Genomic DNA, 16,876 nt, shown 5'->3' with positions numbered 1-16,876 from the left:
AGCAGTTATGCGGCACCATCAAGTCTTGCCACGTTAGCTGCAGTGTGGTAATCTGGTACCTCCGTGGGTAGGTTTTGTATTTTGGCATGTCTGGCTTTCTTTAACTGGTTTTTCCCAAAAGCTAAAAACTAGTAATAATCTAGTACTCCAACCTTTTTTTATTTTAACGGATATTTTGTGAGCTTTCGACAACAACTTCTCATGGAAAAAAAAAGTGCAAGGCATGCCTAAGATGTCAACGGTACCAAAGTTGAGGGTGAAACGAATATTTTTGACATATTTTGTCCACAATCAAAGATGAAGCGGGCACTTGGCCTCAGCTCAGTCAGCGTTGATTTCATGGAGGTCACGGAATTTATTCTGAAGGATTAGCGCCGGAAGTCCCGCTGTCGGCGGAGCAGCCTGCCGGAAATCACATCCGTGGAGGAACGCGTGCTCACCCGGCTGACAGGTTAGACTATGCAGCCTGTAGGTCAGAGTCACTACACACAACAACAGAGTCTAGTGCTAATGAAAGGCTGATTTTTTTTTTTTCTTTTCTGTATTTTTATTTATTTTTTAACAGATAGCTCAGCCATGTCCGGAGCGTTAGCAAGGCTGCTCTTCTATCCGACTTTAGCCTACAATGTTGTCATGGAGAAGGTGTCGTCCAGGCGGTGGTTTGACCGAGTGGACGAGACGGTGGTCCTCGGAGCTCTGCCGTTCAGGTCCATGACCAAACAGGTCGGACTGACACACACACACACACACACACACACACACACACACACACAGACATTGTGGAGGAAGTGTCGGGTGTTTTACTCGGGTAAAAGTAGAAATACTCCCATTTGCGACTAGCTAGTAGGGGAGCAACTAACGGTTATTTACGACACTGATGCTAGTTTCTGATTCGGATGTTAAGGGGAAAGTTCAGGGAAACCTAAGGGACAGCACTGAGCGACCTGTTCTCCTTTGTTTTTTGCACCGCTTATTGACAATCGTGTTATTGATGCTTAAACATCCTAGTTAAAGCCTTAGGAAGCAAAAAAGGGGTTTCACTCCTTTTTTCCCCACTAAGACCACATCAGACTGGTGTAGTGGTTTTTGCTCTTGCTCTTGCTTGAAACCCTCTTTAGACTCTCCTTGTTAATACAGTCCAAATTAAACAAGTCTGAATATAGTGCTTGTTGATCAGGACTTGATCTGATCTGATCTGGAGATTATTTTTTTTTCCGTGTTCATAAATTGATTTAAAAAAATGTAACAGTTGGGTGTTTACTTGTTAATCAAAAACAGGTTTGACAAGTGTTAAAGTGGAGGTTTTTAAGCTACACCTGGTCTGTTCTCGTCTGGATGGAGAAATCACAGTGGAAATCACAGTCACCTTTTTTTAAATTTATTTTTTTTATTTTTTGCTTTCATAAATAAAATCAAGAGGTTCACGAATCTGAAACTGTCTTTTGAACATTGTTAAAGCTTTTATTAGGATGTTAAAACCCTCTCAGAACAACAACTGGATCAAGAAAGATGTTTTCTATTATTTATCTAAATCTGCCAAGAAACTTGAAAACTAAAGTTATCAAATAAATGTAGTGGAGTAAAAAGTTCAATATTCGCCTCTGAAATATAAGTGGAGTAGAAGTATAAAGTAGCAGAAAAAATAAATTCGCAAGTAAAGTAGAGTTACCTCTGACTTGTACTGCAGTACAGTGCTTGAGTAAGTGTATTTACATACTAACGTTCCACCATTGCTTGACAGTAAATCCGAGCTGTTATGGAAGCCCATTTTCAGCAGGAAAAGAAAAAAATTAGGAAGGATGAAAAAAATATTGATACCAAGTCAAGATTGTGACATATCAAGTCATAATTTGAGTTTGTGAGTCAAAATGTTGAGGCAGGTCAGAATTTTGACTCTATCTTCTACTTTTGACCCACCAAAAGTATTTTTATTCTTGTCATTCTTAATATTTTTATAAATCAAAAGTGCCAAACATTCACTCTTTTCAAACGTGAGGATTAAATCAATGTAACCTGAATGTCTTTGGGTCTTGGACTAATCTGTTGGGCAGACAAAACGACCAGCTTGAAGATGCCACTCTGGGCTCTGGAAAATTGCAAAGGACAATATCAGTATTTTTCGAGACTAAACAATGAATCGAATAATTTAAAAAAAGAAACCTTAATTGATGATAGAAAATAATCATTAGCTGCAGCCCAATTTAACATACATACCTCTAAGTTGGGGCCACACTATGTAATGTTATAAAATGTTGTTGCTCTTGGTAGCTGCTCAGGATGCATGCTATCCTAGTCCTAAACCCGATTCCTGGTTTATAAAATATCATAGCTGTTGTTAGTCCTTAACATATCAATTTTTTCATTTAAAAACCTGCAGAGTATTTAAAAATGTACACTACTAAAAAGCATCTGTACTGTGCTGCAGACAGTTTGTATTCAAATAACAGTATTCAGCAGGTAACAGCTTGATTGCCACTCTCTGTTCCTGTGTTACAGCTGGTTGAAACAGAAAATGTTCGAGGGGTTATCACCATGAATGAGAAGTATGAGACTAAATATTTCTGCAACTCAGCAGAGGTGAGTTCACTTCACTTGTCTTCTCACTCTTAAGTTGAAGATTCAGACGGGCAAACATCTGGTGTGTGTAGTAGAAAGTGAAAAAAGTGCACTTTGCATACTCCATAGTAAGTGATTCACTGATTTGATTTGTTTGGTGCTGGGTGCAGGAGTGGCAGGCTGCAGGGGTGGAGCAGCTGAGGCTGAGCACGGTTGACCTCACTGGCATCCCCAGCCTGGAGAACCTGCACCGGGGCGTGGAGTTCGCCCTGCAGTGCCGAGAGCGGGGGACCAGCGTGTACGTCCACTGCAAGGCCGGACGCTCCCGCAGCGCCACGCTGGCTGCTGCTTACCTCATCCGGGTCAGTTCGTGCTTTTCCACAGCACCACACAGCAAGGCAAAGTACTCTACTTTGATGACGTGTTGGAGGTGATTGAATCACAAAGCACAGTAACAGTCGCCTGCAGCCGACTTCAGCTCACTGTGGCTGTCTCTGTTTGTACTACTCCTCCCTGCAATATGTAAAACTAAACCACTGACCTCATAGTGCAGAATATAAACATATCTAGTTCATAAGAACAGTTTTTATTGAATAATAGCAGCGCTAAGGAAGCTCTGCTAACTTGGTGATAAACATATTTCATTTCCTATAGCTTCTTTGTGTTATACTGTATTAGAAGTAACTTGACACAGCTCCAAGCCGACTTAAAGTGATCAGTGAACAGTAAAATATAAAATAATATCTGGAAGTGCAAACAGGAACGCAGGAGTGAAACTAAGAGATTCAGGTAGAAGCTACAGAAGTGCTGAGAGTGGATTGTGGACTGTGGATTTTGTTCCCATTCCTTAAAAAAGAAACATTTAGTTTTTGTTAAGATATGTATTTAGTTTGTTTGTGTGAAGACTCTTTTCTATGGTACAGGAAGTTTTGAGGCTGTATGTTGTGGTTGTGTTGTATTGGGCAACATTTAAGTGCTAAAACAATTAACAGAAAATTAATGGACGGTCATTTTGACAGTTGATTAACCTTATGTCAATTATCAAGCAAAAATACCCCAAATTATCTGGTTGAACATTTTCTCATTACTTTCTGATATTTTATAGACGAAACAATGAAAGCATCTGAAGATTTTCTTCTATAGCCTCAAATATTTTGACCAAATAAGCAACGTCAAAGTCAAAGTTTAGAGATAAATCACTGTCAGGTAACTGAGCCCCACCCGCTTCAGACCAGCCCTTCTGCATTAATATTAAAAGTCTTAGTAACATTTTGTTCCTCTAACATACAGTGCAGGTCGAAACTATTTGAACAGCGATACATTTCCTGTCGTGTTGGCTCTGTACTCCGAGATATCACAGATCTGAGGTCAAACACTGAGAGTGGAGGTAAAGTGCTGACTTTCAGCTTTAATTTCAGGGTGTTTCCATCAAGTCCTGTCTTTGTTCTGCTGCATTGTTCAAAACTGGGGGGACTTTGTAGAACATTTCCACCCCCGTTTGGACGTAAACGCTGAAATTAGAGTTGAAATTCAACTGTTTAACCTCAAAGTCATGGTTTGATGATTGTACATTCAGTGAGTGAGTAGTAGTTGTTTTCAATTTTGTGCTTTTCCGCTGACAGTTACACTGCTGGACTCCAGAGGAGGCCTGTCAGAAGCTGACGTCTGTTCGACCGCACATCCTGGTGCGTGCTGCTCAGCTGGAGATGCTGAGGAAATACTACCAGCAGGTGTGTGGACAGTCCAGCTGAGAGCGAAGGGCGACAGGACCGACCTCATAATGTTCCCAGCAGCTGGAAGACTGAATCACAGCTGTTGTATCAATCAGTCCTCCATAATCATAATGTACACCCACTGAAGAGTAAATGCCAAACATGTTGTGCCCCCCCCCACAGTGTCCCAGTGGTCAATTCATGAAAAATAAGTAAGCAGAAATGACAATTTCTACAAGTAATTATCATGAATTTCTTTTGTAACCCTCATTTCATAAAACCTGCAACTTCAAAGTGACGAACGTGGAACAGTGACTTAAACCCTCCCTCCTGTAAATCCCTGACTCTGGTTTTAGTACCTGGAGCTAAAACATATAAATTTAATTTCTGAAAGACGTGAAGCTCCGAATTATGGTACAAAGAAAACACTTGGAAACGTTTTTAAATTCCTGTCCCTTTTTGTGATTTTTCCCAACCCGTCGTCGTGTTTCAGCCAAAAATTCTTTCAAATTCCATATGAAAAACAACATTGCTGTACCATTTGCTTCTGACTTTTGTAATAAAAACACTTCATTGAATTGTTGTGTTACTTTTGGGCTGCAGCCGCACAAGACAGGGACACTTTAGTTTATAGTTCAGCAATGAGGCGGTTACTAAGTATACTGGAAAAGCTTTAATTTCAATTTATCATATTTTCCTCTTGTGCCTCATAACTTTAAAAATGATGTTGAATAAAATATTTGTGAGGTGAATACGCTTTACTGTTGTTCATGCTCTTTTATTTTCAGCATGTAGATATTGCTGGAAAATACATGTACAGTATGTTATGTGAATGAAAGCTGTTCTAGTAATGTGATACAGTCACAGCGAAACAATCTACTGACGGAGCACAGCTGTTCCACATGACGGTGCCCCACATCCATTTTAGCCAGAGCTGAAAATGAACCAAGTACATTTACTCAAGAACTGTACTCAAGTCAGGAACCAGTACCTGAAACTTATTTTTGAGTACAGCCAGTATGTTCAGGGAAACTTTAAACTGTTTGTCCATATTTCAAATGGGAATGTTGGTGTGTGTCTTACTTTTTACTTCCTTTGCCATTTCTTTTTTTCCTTCTTCAGCTGATGTGAACCAAAACTGGAGGTACTAGGTTTACGCTTAGCAACTAAAACCGAACTGCAGCATGCTTCTTCAATAAAAGTTTGCGTGCTTTTAATACTTGAGTACATTTTACTGCCAATACTTGTTCACTGACACTTAAGTGTTAAGTAGAAGACTTGTTCCACCATTATTTCATGAATACGTATATTATATGGTAAAATAGTCGTAATGTCGCACATGAAACCAACATCAGCAAATGTACCGGACTGTTTTGCTGCTGTGTAAAGTGTGTTGATGCTACAGTCACAGCCGAACCCTTCCACGTAGTCAAGGCTGGATTACCCATCGGGCCAAAGTGGGCAACTGCCTGGGGCCCCCCAAAAACCTCCGATTTAACTAAACATCACTGGGTCTGCATAGTTTGACTTAGCAAAAAGCACCGTGGAAGCACAGTATCATCTATGTCCAGTCCTCCTTCCTCCATCTTGTGGCCCTTCTCTTTTAGAGGGACTTCATTGCTTAGTAGATCCGACCCAAAAACTTCACTGATTTAGTTTAAATTGAGCTCATTTGTTGCACAGTCGTGTTTTTCTATGTCATGTCCTTAACACACAGAAAACCTCGGGCAAGGTCGTATTATTCCATCATAGGAGAACAATAATGATTTTCATTATAGGTCTTAATCAGATGATCATTGATTGTAAAAAATGTCAGAAAGTAGTGAAAAATGCCCATCATTATCCCCAATTTAACATATTCTAATCGGTTTTGTTGTGATTTATCAATTACCAAAATCATTGCCAAGTGATCTTCTGTTAATCGACTAATCAATTAATCAACCAATCATTTCAGCTGTAGAGTACTGGTTGATTTCTGGGTGCTTGGGGAAATGAAGTCATGTATAGTGGGGGTCAACGGGGGCTCAACAGCAAATTTCTGCCCCTCAGGAGGGTTAATGATTGTCAACGTCATGTTTTATATGGTTTTCATATGTTTTGTGTGCAAAAAATCTTACTTTGTAAAGTACCTAAGGGTGTCAAATACTTATAATAGAGTAAAAAGTACAATATTCCTCTCTGAAATGCACTAGAGTAAAAGTAGAAAGTTGCATGAAAAGACTCAAGTAAAGTACAGGTACCTCTAATGTGTACTTAAGTACAGTATGTGAGATGTGAGTAAATGTACTTAGTTACTTTCCACCACTGCAGACACACATTAAAACCTGGAGTTTTTACAGCTAAAGTATTTTCTTTATAATTTCACTTTGCCAAAGTTTGAACGGGGTATTTAAATTGACTCTGTTAGTAATTACATTTCCACAGCTGCAGTCATATTTGTCCTCCGGCCCATCAGGGGGCGACAGACCACTGACAGCGGCCTCTCCGCCCGGAGTCAAACGACCACGAAGAGCAAACATGGCGGCGTCGCTGGTGCGGTTTGTCCGCGGAGGTCTTGGAAGGAGTTTTAACAGTAAGTCGACCACACACTAGTTTTTGTTTCTGCGGACCGTTCGCTGCAGTGATCCAGTTTAGTTCGAGTCCATTTTCACGCCGACGAAAACGACGCTGTCTCATTTCCAGCCGTCAGATGTCTCAGGTTTGACCTTCGAGCTAGTGTTAGCTAATGCTAGCGTTAGCTAACACCGGTCTGGGTGACAGACAGGGTGGACAGTTTATTTTCTTTTTGTGACAGACGAGTTCATTTAGGCAACAGAAACAGTCGTGCAGAGTCACTTTGAGCGGATGAAGAATGAGCTTTGGCTTTATTGCGTTCTTTTTCTTTTTTTTTTTTTGCACAATAGTAACAGAACTGTAACGTTAATAAAAATAAGATGACTGCATGGATAGAAAAGCCTTTACCATGTGCAGTGTGGAATATTTTCATTTATTTCACAGTTTTGTCATTACTTTCTGGCATATTCCTAATAATATAATTTAAGTCTACAATTAATGATTATTTTCACTATAAATTAATCTGACAATTTTTTTGATTAATTGTTTCTTTTGTGTAACATCTTTGCAGAGCCAGTGTCTTGTTTTGTCCAACCATCAGATCAAAACCCACAGATACTCAGATATTCAGTCCAGCAGTGTAACTGCCAGCGGAAATGCACAATATCAAAACAACAACTACTCAATGACTGAATGTAAAATCATCAAACCATAACTTTGAGGTTAAACAGTTGAATTTCAACTCTAATTTCAGCGTTTACGTCCAAACCGGGGCGAAAATGTTCTATAAAGTCCCCCCAGTTTTGAACAGTGCAGCAGAACAAAGACAGGACTTGATGGAAACACCCTGAAATTAAAGCTGAAAGTCAGCACTTTACCTCCACTCTCACTGTTTCAACTCAGATCTGTGATATCTTGGAGTACAGAGCCAACAGGATAGGAAATGTATCACTGTTCAAATAGTTTTGACCTGCACTGTATGTTAGAGGAGCAAAATGTTACTAAGACTTTTAATATTAATGCAGAAGGGCTGGTCTGAAGCGGGTGGGGCTCAGTTACCTGACAGTGATTTATCTCTAAACTTTGACTTTGACTGTTGCTTATTTTGTCAAAATATTTGAGGCTATAGAAGAAAATCTTCAGATGCTTTCATTGTGTAGTTTATAAAATATGAGGAAGCAGCAAAAAAAAAAAAAATGTCTGTCATAATGACTGCAATCTTAAAGTAGCATCTTTAAACAGTCTGATAATATTCTATTTAAAATTATATAAAATGTTAGAAAAGCAGCAAATCCTCCCATTTCAGAAGCTGTAATCAGAAAATGTTCTGCATTTTTTCACTAGTCTTGCTTGAAAAATAATTAATTGATTATCAAAATAGTTAGATCAACTAATAAGTCAAATGACTAATCGTTGCAGATCTACAGCAAAGAGTTGTGCAGGTGCAGGCAGTGGTTACGCATAAAGCAAAAGGAGTATGTGGATGTGGTCTTCAGAAACAGGTGTATGCAGACCTTTAAACGGAATAAGCAGCAGAAAATGGACAGTTTAATGGATGGATGGATTAACCAATCAAAAAATTAACTGATCAGTTTAGCTTCAGAGGTCTAGAAGAACAGTACTGAGATTTTTTCCAGCCAGGTTTTGCTAAAATTACCTACACAAACATTTTATAATTAACATTACTGCCAGTGGAAGGCTACACAAAAAGAAAACAATTAATGACTCTTTTAATACCTTCTAAGGCCTTTTTGTGAGGAAACATAAGTCAGTGCTTCTTAAGATTTTTCAAGAACTGCAGATACCCTGTACAATTCAAATACAGCATAATAACAAATTAATTATTCCTGGAAAAAATGGAAGCTATGTGTGTGCAGAAGGTTTATGGATTTCTTGTTTTCAAGTAATTTAACAGAAGTAAGTGAGGAGTGTACTGGAGCTTAAAAATTATGAATATTTTGCACATCTTTTAGTCCTCTTGTGTAGAAATAATTTTGGCATTAGAAGAAGGAAAGACTTTGGCAAATAATTGAAGACTAAGAACGTCCCTAAATGTCAATGTTTTCTCGCAGGTAAAGAACAAGTGATTAGAGGTTTCTTTAAATTTAGCTAGAAATGAGTTAGAGGGGGGATAGATCATGTACAGAAGTTTAAAAGGGGTTTCCTTTACTTTGTTGGAAATGCAGTATTTGTGAGGTAAAAGCCAAGACTTTTTTCCTGCAAATGTTAACAATGGAAAAACCTCCATAATAATTCACATTTAAGTCTAACTTTCTTCTTTTAAAGGTCAAGTGGATATGATTGATATTAGACTTTCAATGTGTCAGTTCAATATCAACAAGCCTTTGCTTTTTATTCATTGGCTGCTTGTTCACATTGCCTCATTTCCTCTGCAGCTCAGTGGATTCATTAGTTAGTGGAGTGTTTCTGTTTACCGTTCTGACTCCTTCCTCCTGCTTTTTTTCTCAGTTGCGAGGAGTTCGTGTCTCCTCCAGCAGCAGACCAGACTGCAGAGCTCCACCACTGAGGACAGACGTGAGTACACACTAACTGATGCTGCAGCAGACTGCTGATATAAGATGGTTGTTTACCGGCAGTCACACAGGACGGCGGGTCCACTTTTCTCTTTCTTAACTCATATAAGCTCCAGTTTGTGGCTCTCATGTATTAACGACAAGGCTGGACTTCCTACAGGCCAAACTGGACAGATGCCCCAGGGCCCCAGCGCTAGTTGGGCCCCAAAAGCTCGAGGCTTACTGAGAGTCAACTGGCATATGCTAATTTATTGAACATTTGTGAGGTTTAGGTGACAGGATATGGTCCTTTAGGATGGGTCCTGTGTGAGGAAAGGGGTGTTAACGCAGAGTTTCAGGAGCATGTTGTTGTCCCAGGTCCCGTGTAGCAGGTTAGTTTAGCCATATGCACCTTGCAAGACTTTTTTTGTGGCTTTGCTTTTAATGGTCCAGATGGATTTATGTATTTTATAGGGTTGCAGAAGAGATTTTTTCTTTATCGATTATTTGACGGATGATTTTCTTGATTATTGGGTTCATTGTTTAGTTTAAACATTGTGAAAAAATGCCCCTCAAAGTTTCGCAGACCCGAAGGTGAAGTTGTCAAATGTTTTGTCCAACCTACAGTTTAAAGCCCAAAGATATTCAGTTTAATGTTATATGGTAAAGAAAAGGAGAAAATCCTCAGATTGAGAATCTGGAATTAGAATATGTCTGGTTTTTTTTTTTTTTTTTTTCCAGTATTTTTGCCTGAAAAATGATTAATCATTTATCAAAATAGTTGCAGGTTATTTTTGGTCGATCTACTAATCGATTCAGCCCTCATGTCCTGTATGATGGGTTTTTTTTTTTGGTTTTTTTTTCAATTAACAATAATGTCTTTTTTGGCTGTACTGCAACGCGAGGCCAGCCCTATAAACGTGAATGTGGGTGAGTGATAAAGTGACACCATTGGTCAGCTGAACGCAGCGTGACTGAGAGAAGTTACACCATTGGTCGGCCAGCTGAGTGTTGGAGTTTCCTCATTGGCTGCCTTTGTCACTGGGTTTACCAACTTTTCAGGCCCCTTTTGAGCGACTTTCCATCATCTTCCTTTCATCTTAATGGGCCACGTTTCAGTCACTATTTGATACCTGCTCCGTTGTGCGACAACAGAAACAGAAAAAACATGTTAATGAGGAACAGCTTTATTGGGAATTCGAATGAAGTAAATTTCTGTACATGTGAGCAAAGAGAATAAGTGAGAAGCAACCAGATGAAGGGCTGTCCAGCCACATTCTAGGTTTTGACCTAGTCTTGTTGTTATTGCTCTGCATGCTTCTAAATGATCTTGTTAACTTTGTATTTTTAATCTTGCACTGTGCACTGTCCCCGCTAATTAAACCAATAGTAATAATAAAAAAAATCATTACATTTAAGCCAAAGAACTAAGCATCTGTTTTTCAGGAAGATAAGTCCATGACAAACCATGAAAAAGGCAGAAGGCTGTTTTTCAACACTTAAAGCTACTTTGTCCTTCCTCAATTTGTACAACATGACTCCAAAGGAAAATGTTTTATTAACAGTTATATTTGTTAATATTAATGTTATTTCCCAAGATTTTGTATTATCACACGTGTTTGTATTTGTCTTTTCTCACTACTATCTGTATTTGAATTAGGACATCGAGTTGCAACTTCGGAAGCAGATTAAAACTATTTATTTATTGTTCAGCATACAGAGTGTTTTTTATCGTGATGGTTAGAGTCTTTGAGGATTCTGGAAATACATTCAAAGTCGAGGATTTATCTCTCATGATAACAGATGCTTAAACATTGTGATTCAAATGTTAAAATTCATGAGAGGCACAGTCTGGAGCCACTGATTGGATGATTAATCTTGTTGACTTTCATGCTGTTGCGCCCAAGCCCACATCACACATTCGAGTGAAATAGTTCCGTCACACAAACTAAGCACAATAAATAATGTCGCACCACAACCTATTTTGCAATGCGAACGAGGAGCTGTTGGTACAGAATAAAAAATGAGACGGAGAGCAATCGCTGCGTCTAAACCTCCTGTCCTCTCTGTCCTTTACGCAGCCACTGTCAGGCCCAAGGATGCCGTCACTCACAACCAGCTGGCAGCGTTTGGGGAGTACGTGGCTGAGATGATGCCCAAATATATCCAGCAGGTCCAGGTCAGTCCAGTTGCCCTGAGCTCATCCTTGCCTTGTCCTACCGATATTTGAATCAGCCTAGGTTACATTAGACAACACACCACCATTTGAAAACGTGACTCAGAGTACTATGAATGCCAACGGATTGGAAACCACAGCTAAACAGCATGTGAGTTTTTGTGTGGAAATCAGGACTCATGAATAATAATTTTGGAAAATGAGACAGTTAACTGCAGGTGCAGCAGAGAGGGACATTGTGATGCATAAAGCAAAAGGAGTGTGTGGATGTGGTCTTCATAGAAACAGGCCTATGCAGACGTTACTGTAATCTGTCTTTTTTTTTTTTTTTTTTTTTCTGTATGTAGCTTTTTAAACATACTTAAACATCTGTTAGTTAAAAAAAAAGTACTGTTTTTATTTCATTCAGCGCAGTAACAAAACAAACTTCAACTATTTTGTGTAAGGAAAGACTTAACTTAATAATTAAGAACCTAGCGTCTTCTGAACACATTAATAACACAACTGGCCGTGATTTATTTACCGGACAAGCGTGACACTGTCACTGACACTGATAGAAACGACAGTAATTAACTATCAAACCTAAACCGTGGACAGTTTGCTGAGCTGAAGGTCTGCAGGTCTTTCACCGCACATTTTATCTCTGCTCTGTGTGTGTTGTTCATTAAACCCGTCGGCACCCAGGTTGCTTCTCACTGGGGGAGCTGTGCTGCACAGTGAAAATAATATTAAATCTACTTATCATCCATTGCATATCAGCCAAGTAAATTGCTGGTGTTTTTCTGCACATCCTGCTTAACATTACCTGGAGGCAAGCCCATTGTGGCATGGCTACCGGTCCCAGAATACGATGCAACACCAGCAGAGAGCCGAGGCCAAACGCTCGTCCTTCGCAAGTTATCACAAATAACACGAGTTCTTAATCTAACATGCTGAATGGAAGATATTTAAACAAAGGACTTGAAGTTCCTCCCGCAAATATCAAATATTGCATTTTGCAGTTGTTTCGTTGACTTTGGAACATTTAAGCTGGTCCGCATGTTTTCGTTTTTGTTCTGTTTTTTTTTTTGTTAATGCATGTAGTGTCAGAAAATGAGGAAGAAGAGTCTAAACAGAGAACATGAATGAAAGATGAACGATTGGATCAGGGATTTGTGTGTCGTGGGTTAATGAATCCAGGGATTTTACCAACTTGGAACCAGATCCAAAATGGAACCGGCTTTCAGAACCCCTCCTATTAAATTTAGATTTCAGAAACATGCAGGTGGCTTGAAAGTGTGTGTGTGTGTGTGTATGTGTGTGTGTAGGTGACCTGTTATAATGAGCTGGAGGTGATGATCCATCCTGACGGAGTGATCCCGGTGCTGACCTTCCTGAGGGACCACACCAACGCCCAGTTCAGGAACATGATTGACCTGACTGCCGTCGACATCCCAACGCGGCAGAACCGCTTTGAGGTAGCTGTCTCACCGCCCGCACGCACACACACACACACACACACACACACACACACACACACAGACACAAGCCTAGAAATGTCATAATGGTGACGTGGAAGATTTTTAAAACAGAACTTTTACCTTTTGCCATTTAATTCCTTTCTGTTAAGAGGGAGGAGTCGCTGGTTCCCAAAGTGTTTTTCTCCATTTTGTATTCAAGTTTCAATTTTGTCTTTAGACAATATCCTTAATGCTAGAAACACAATAATGAAACAACCCTTTAATTTTCTGCTCTGGTCACCAATTTTAATTATTTCAACGTTGTTTCTGAGAAATCGTGTTTCGTCTGCATAATTTTTATCTCCCATTCACAATTAGCGCTGAAACGTAACAGAAATTTAAGCACGGTGATTAGATGTCTCACCGAAATGCACCTTGGGAGTTCATGTCCTTCCAAGCTGTAGAAGAGTGGGAAACATGAACTTCTGCAACCAGAGGTGCCCAAAATGGCTCCTCCAACATCACAGCTCTATTCCATCTCTCATTTTTACCTGTGTAACGAAGACCAAAGGTCCTCCATAGGCACAAAACCATGTTTTTAGACAAAGACCTAAGCACTTAAATTTGTATTTGTAGAAAAACACCTTGGATGTTGTTCTGGGGAATTTTTGTGTCATTAAACGCTCGAGAAATATGAAGAGAAAATTGTGTTGAGCTGCGAGTTTGGAAATAAATGTCATTTTTTGACTTTACAAAGTCATTTCCAGCGCAGACCTCCACAGTGACTGTTGCTCAATCTGAAGTCAATGAAACCGTCTAACCATAATCATTTCAAGTTATAATGACTGGCCAACCTTGTCTAATAATAATAATAATGTACATAATGTAACTGTCTGATGTTGCATCAGACAGTTACAGTCAAAAGCTTCAGTTTTACGATGAACTTTACCTACCACAACACAACAGGAAAGCGTTATTTGTCTTTAGTCACCACATTCAAATATAGTATATAACTGAACTATAATTATTGATGCATTAATGAGTTCATCACTTTAATGCTGATTTTAACTACTTTATATACTTCTGGGTAGCTCAGTCTATAATAACACAAAATAATTTACTGTTGATCAGTTTTGTATTTATAATTTGAATCTGCAAAGTAACAAGTAACAATTGCTATCAGACAAATGTAGTGGAGTAGAAGTATGAAGTAACATGAAATGGAAATACTCAAGTAAAATACAAGTAACAAGTAACTAAAATTGTACTTACATTTTACTACATTGAGTAAATGTTCTTGGTTACTTTGCACCACTGCTCACATTTTCCCCTGAAGCTAAACGTCTTATGGTTGAAATGAAAATATTTGTGTCCACGGGCCGTCCCGGTAATCTCAGGTGAGACCCATGTAAACGTAAACTTCCTGAACGCTTTTTATAGTTTCTATCGTGTGTCCGTGCTGGTTTACAGATTGTGTACAACCTGCTGTCGCTGCGCTACAACTCTCGTGTCCGTGTCAAGACGTACACGGATGAGTTAACACCAGTGGAGTCTGCGGTCCCCGTCCACATCGCCGCCAACTGGTACGAGAGGGAGGTGAGTCGCAACCTGCACACCAAATCTGCCAATTCTTCACGGGGTTTCACATGTGGGCTACGATCAGACGCCAGACATTACTCTCTCTGACTGTGTGGAAATCTGATGTTTTCACGTCACAGATGACGAATGAGGACATTAAAACGTGACCTTTAACAGGTCAAACCTGAGACTCGTCTAAATTAATAATGGAGTTTATTTAGGCGGCGGCTCTGCAGGTGAGCTGGGTAGGTAAGCTGCACCGAGGATGACAATAATGTTGAGTGTTTATAAAAATGAAAAATATTGAAAAACATTTCCTCAATTTAAAAAGTAGAGAAGAATTGAAGAGGAATTGTGACATGTAGAAAAGATTGGGCGCCCCCCTTCGTCTGTACTTGGTAGACCCTGTTTTTCTGCATCGACGCTGCACAGTGAACCAGTGAACGGGGCACCACCACTCCCGTGTCAGCGGAACCTTCCCGCAGCTCCTCTGCAGTCACGTGGGGCTTTTGCTTTCTGCCCAGCAGACCTGCAGTTTTATCCGGAGGTCTCCTTGGTCTTCCAGATTTTGTCCTGACTGCCACAGTTTCCCTTCACTGCCATTTCTTAACGACGTCTCAGCCTGTGGACACTTCGAGCTGGAAGCTCTCTGATATCTTTTCATAGCCTCCCCTGCTTTGTAACGTCAGTCGGCTACATTTTTCATTAACATTTGACGAAAGGCTCATTTTTATTGTCTGCTTCCGCGGACGTTGTATTTACTTCTTTTCACTTCAGAAATCAACAAAATATGTCATTTGCCCAGAGATGCATAAAGCTGTATGAACTAGTTTTTCAGTAAATTCAAATGATTGAATATCTCTGGTCTTAGAGATATTTCTCAACTGTAAGTAGCCTGAGCACAAGATTTTTTAACATGTACGGGGGAAAATATACACTACAGTCAAAAGTCACAGAACGGGGTCCTCGGAGCGCTCTCAGGTCCACCAATGAGGACACCTGTTTCATCCTCATTTAGTTTTGAAACTTTTTAAGACATTCAGCATCTCATGGCTTTTCAGGCAGTCATTTAGGTTGGTTAAATTGCCTCACAGACATGTACAGTCATCTACATGAAAATGATAAGATATATTGTTAAAGCTTGTACTGACACTGGCTGAGAATAAAAGTGTGTGTGTGTGTGTGTGTGTGTGTGTGTGTGTGTGTGTGTGTGTGTGTGTGTGTGTGTGTGTGTGTGTGTGTGTGTGTGTGTGTGTGTGTGTGTGTGTGTGTGTGTGTGTGTGTGTGTGTAGGTTTGGGACATGTTCGGGGTGTTCTTTGCCAACCACCCAGACCTGAGGCGTATCCTGACAGACTACGGCTTCGAGGGTCACCCCTTCAGAAAGGACTTCCCCCTGTCGGGATACGTTGAGGTGAGTTCTGCCAGCGACATGTCCTCTCAGCACCGTGGTCAGCGTTATTCAGCTCCATCGACGTGTGATGCATTAATGGACTCGCACGTCGATTCCTCCAAAAGATAAATGTAGTAGTATTGTAGTATAGGACGTCAGTGAGACAGACAGGATGGAAGCTGTGCCCAGACGCTTTAGATCTCCAACTCTGCTGGATCCTGGATTTTGAGTTGTTTATCGAGCTCATTATAATTAATCCAGGGTTCTCACAGGCTTTGAAAATTCTTGATAGTTTGTGCTGTGAAAGAATAACTTATGGCCTAAATACTTCTTGAAACTGATTAGATTTCCTTTGGGGAAGGGAATGAATTATTAATTTCAACACGGTACCCAAAAAAATCATCTTATTTACTTCTCTCTGTCTGAGGATGAACACTTCACATTCTGATGAAAAGAGATCCGTTTGAAGATTCATCATTTGATCAGGATGTCGTGACAGGAAATGCCTCTTATGTAGTCTTGTTTTTATATTTTCCACGAAGATGTGACAGTTTTTGGTCCTTGATTTTTATCAACCCTAACCATCAAAACAATGAAATTACTTCTCATTAAAAATGAATTGTTGTTTCCCTCTGCAGGTGCGTTATGATGATGAGGTGAAGCGCGTGGTGGCCGAGCCCGTGGAGCTGTCGCAGGAGTTCAGGAAGTTTGACCTGAACACGCCCTGGGAGGTGTTCCCCGCCTACCGGGAGCCCAAAGAGGCTGCGCCCAAACTGGAGGCTGGTGACCCGGCCCCTGAGAAGAAGTGACGTCCCTCTGTTTAGTCTATACACACACACACACACACACACACACCCCATCATCACCTTGTTCTGTCTGTCTGTGTCATCCTGGGACCCTGAACGAACCCGCCTGAAATATTTATGTAAATAAAAATACTAATAGAACAACCTTTAAA

At 40.0% G+C, this 16,876-nt stretch overlaps 2 protein-coding genes across 3 annotated transcripts; both read left to right on the top strand.

The window, feature by feature from the left end:
- Positions 1-350: 350 nt before the first annotated feature.
- ptpmt1 (protein tyrosine phosphatase mitochondrial 1) lies at positions 351-4,846 on the top strand. Of its 2 annotated transcripts, XM_040136300.1 has the most exons (5): positions 351-451; positions 566-723; positions 2,497-2,577; positions 2,727-2,918; positions 4,179-4,846. In XM_040136300.1, exons 2-5 carry the CDS (start codon positions 577-579, stop codon positions 4,305-4,307), a joined length of 549 nt encoding a protein of 182 aa, XP_039992234.1. In that variant the 5' UTR covers positions 351-451; positions 566-576; the 3' UTR covers positions 4,308-4,846. The 2 variants fall into 2 exon arrangements, with proteins under 2 accessions (XP_039992234.1, XP_039992225.1); XM_040136291.1 differs by having other exon boundaries at positions 397-723.
- Positions 4,847-6,708: 1,862 nt separating this feature from the next.
- ndufs3 (NADH:ubiquinone oxidoreductase core subunit S3) lies at positions 6,709-16,876 on the top strand. Its single transcript, XM_040136280.1, has 7 exons — positions 6,709-6,840; positions 9,291-9,356; positions 11,416-11,513; positions 12,818-12,967; positions 14,420-14,545; positions 15,820-15,939; positions 16,557-16,876. Exons 1-7 carry the CDS (start codon positions 6,786-6,788, stop codon positions 16,725-16,727), a joined length of 786 nt encoding a protein of 261 aa, XP_039992214.1. The 5' UTR covers positions 6,709-6,785; the 3' UTR covers positions 16,728-16,876.

This window comes from Xiphias gladius, chromosome 1, assembly GCF_016859285.1.
Source record: "Xiphias gladius isolate SHS-SW01 ecotype Sanya breed wild chromosome 1, ASM1685928v1, whole genome shotgun sequence".
Lineage (NCBI taxonomy): Eukaryota > Metazoa > Chordata > Actinopteri > Istiophoriformes > Xiphiidae > Xiphias > Xiphias gladius.
The sequence above is the reverse complement of the archived record's forward strand: the minus strand, read 5'-3'. Positions and strand labels throughout refer to the sequence as shown.

Bases quoted from the DNA above. Each gene is read 5' to 3' on its own strand.
- ndufs3 (XM_040136280.1), top strand. From the start codon at position 6,786: ATGGCGGCGTCGCTGGTGCGGTTTGTCCGCGGAGGTCTTGGAAGGAGT. The intron at 11,514-12,817 runs GTCAGTCCAGTT...GTGTGTGTGTAG, and splicing joins AATATATCCAGCAGGTCCAG to GTGACCTGTTATAATGAGCT. The intron at 12,968-14,419 runs GTAGCTGTCTCA...GCTGGTTTACAG, and splicing joins CGCGGCAGAACCGCTTTGAG to ATTGTGTACAACCTGCTGTC.
- ptpmt1 (XM_040136300.1), top strand. From the start codon at position 577: ATGTCCGGAGCGTTAGCAAGGCTGCTCTTCTATCCGACTTTAGCCTAC. The intron at 2,578-2,726 runs GTGAGTTCACTT...TGCTGGGTGCAG, and splicing joins ATTTCTGCAACTCAGCAGAG to GAGTGGCAGGCTGCAGGGGT. The intron at 2,919-4,178 runs GTCAGTTCGTGC...TTCCGCTGACAG, and splicing joins CTGCTGCTTACCTCATCCGG to TTACACTGCTGGACTCCAGA.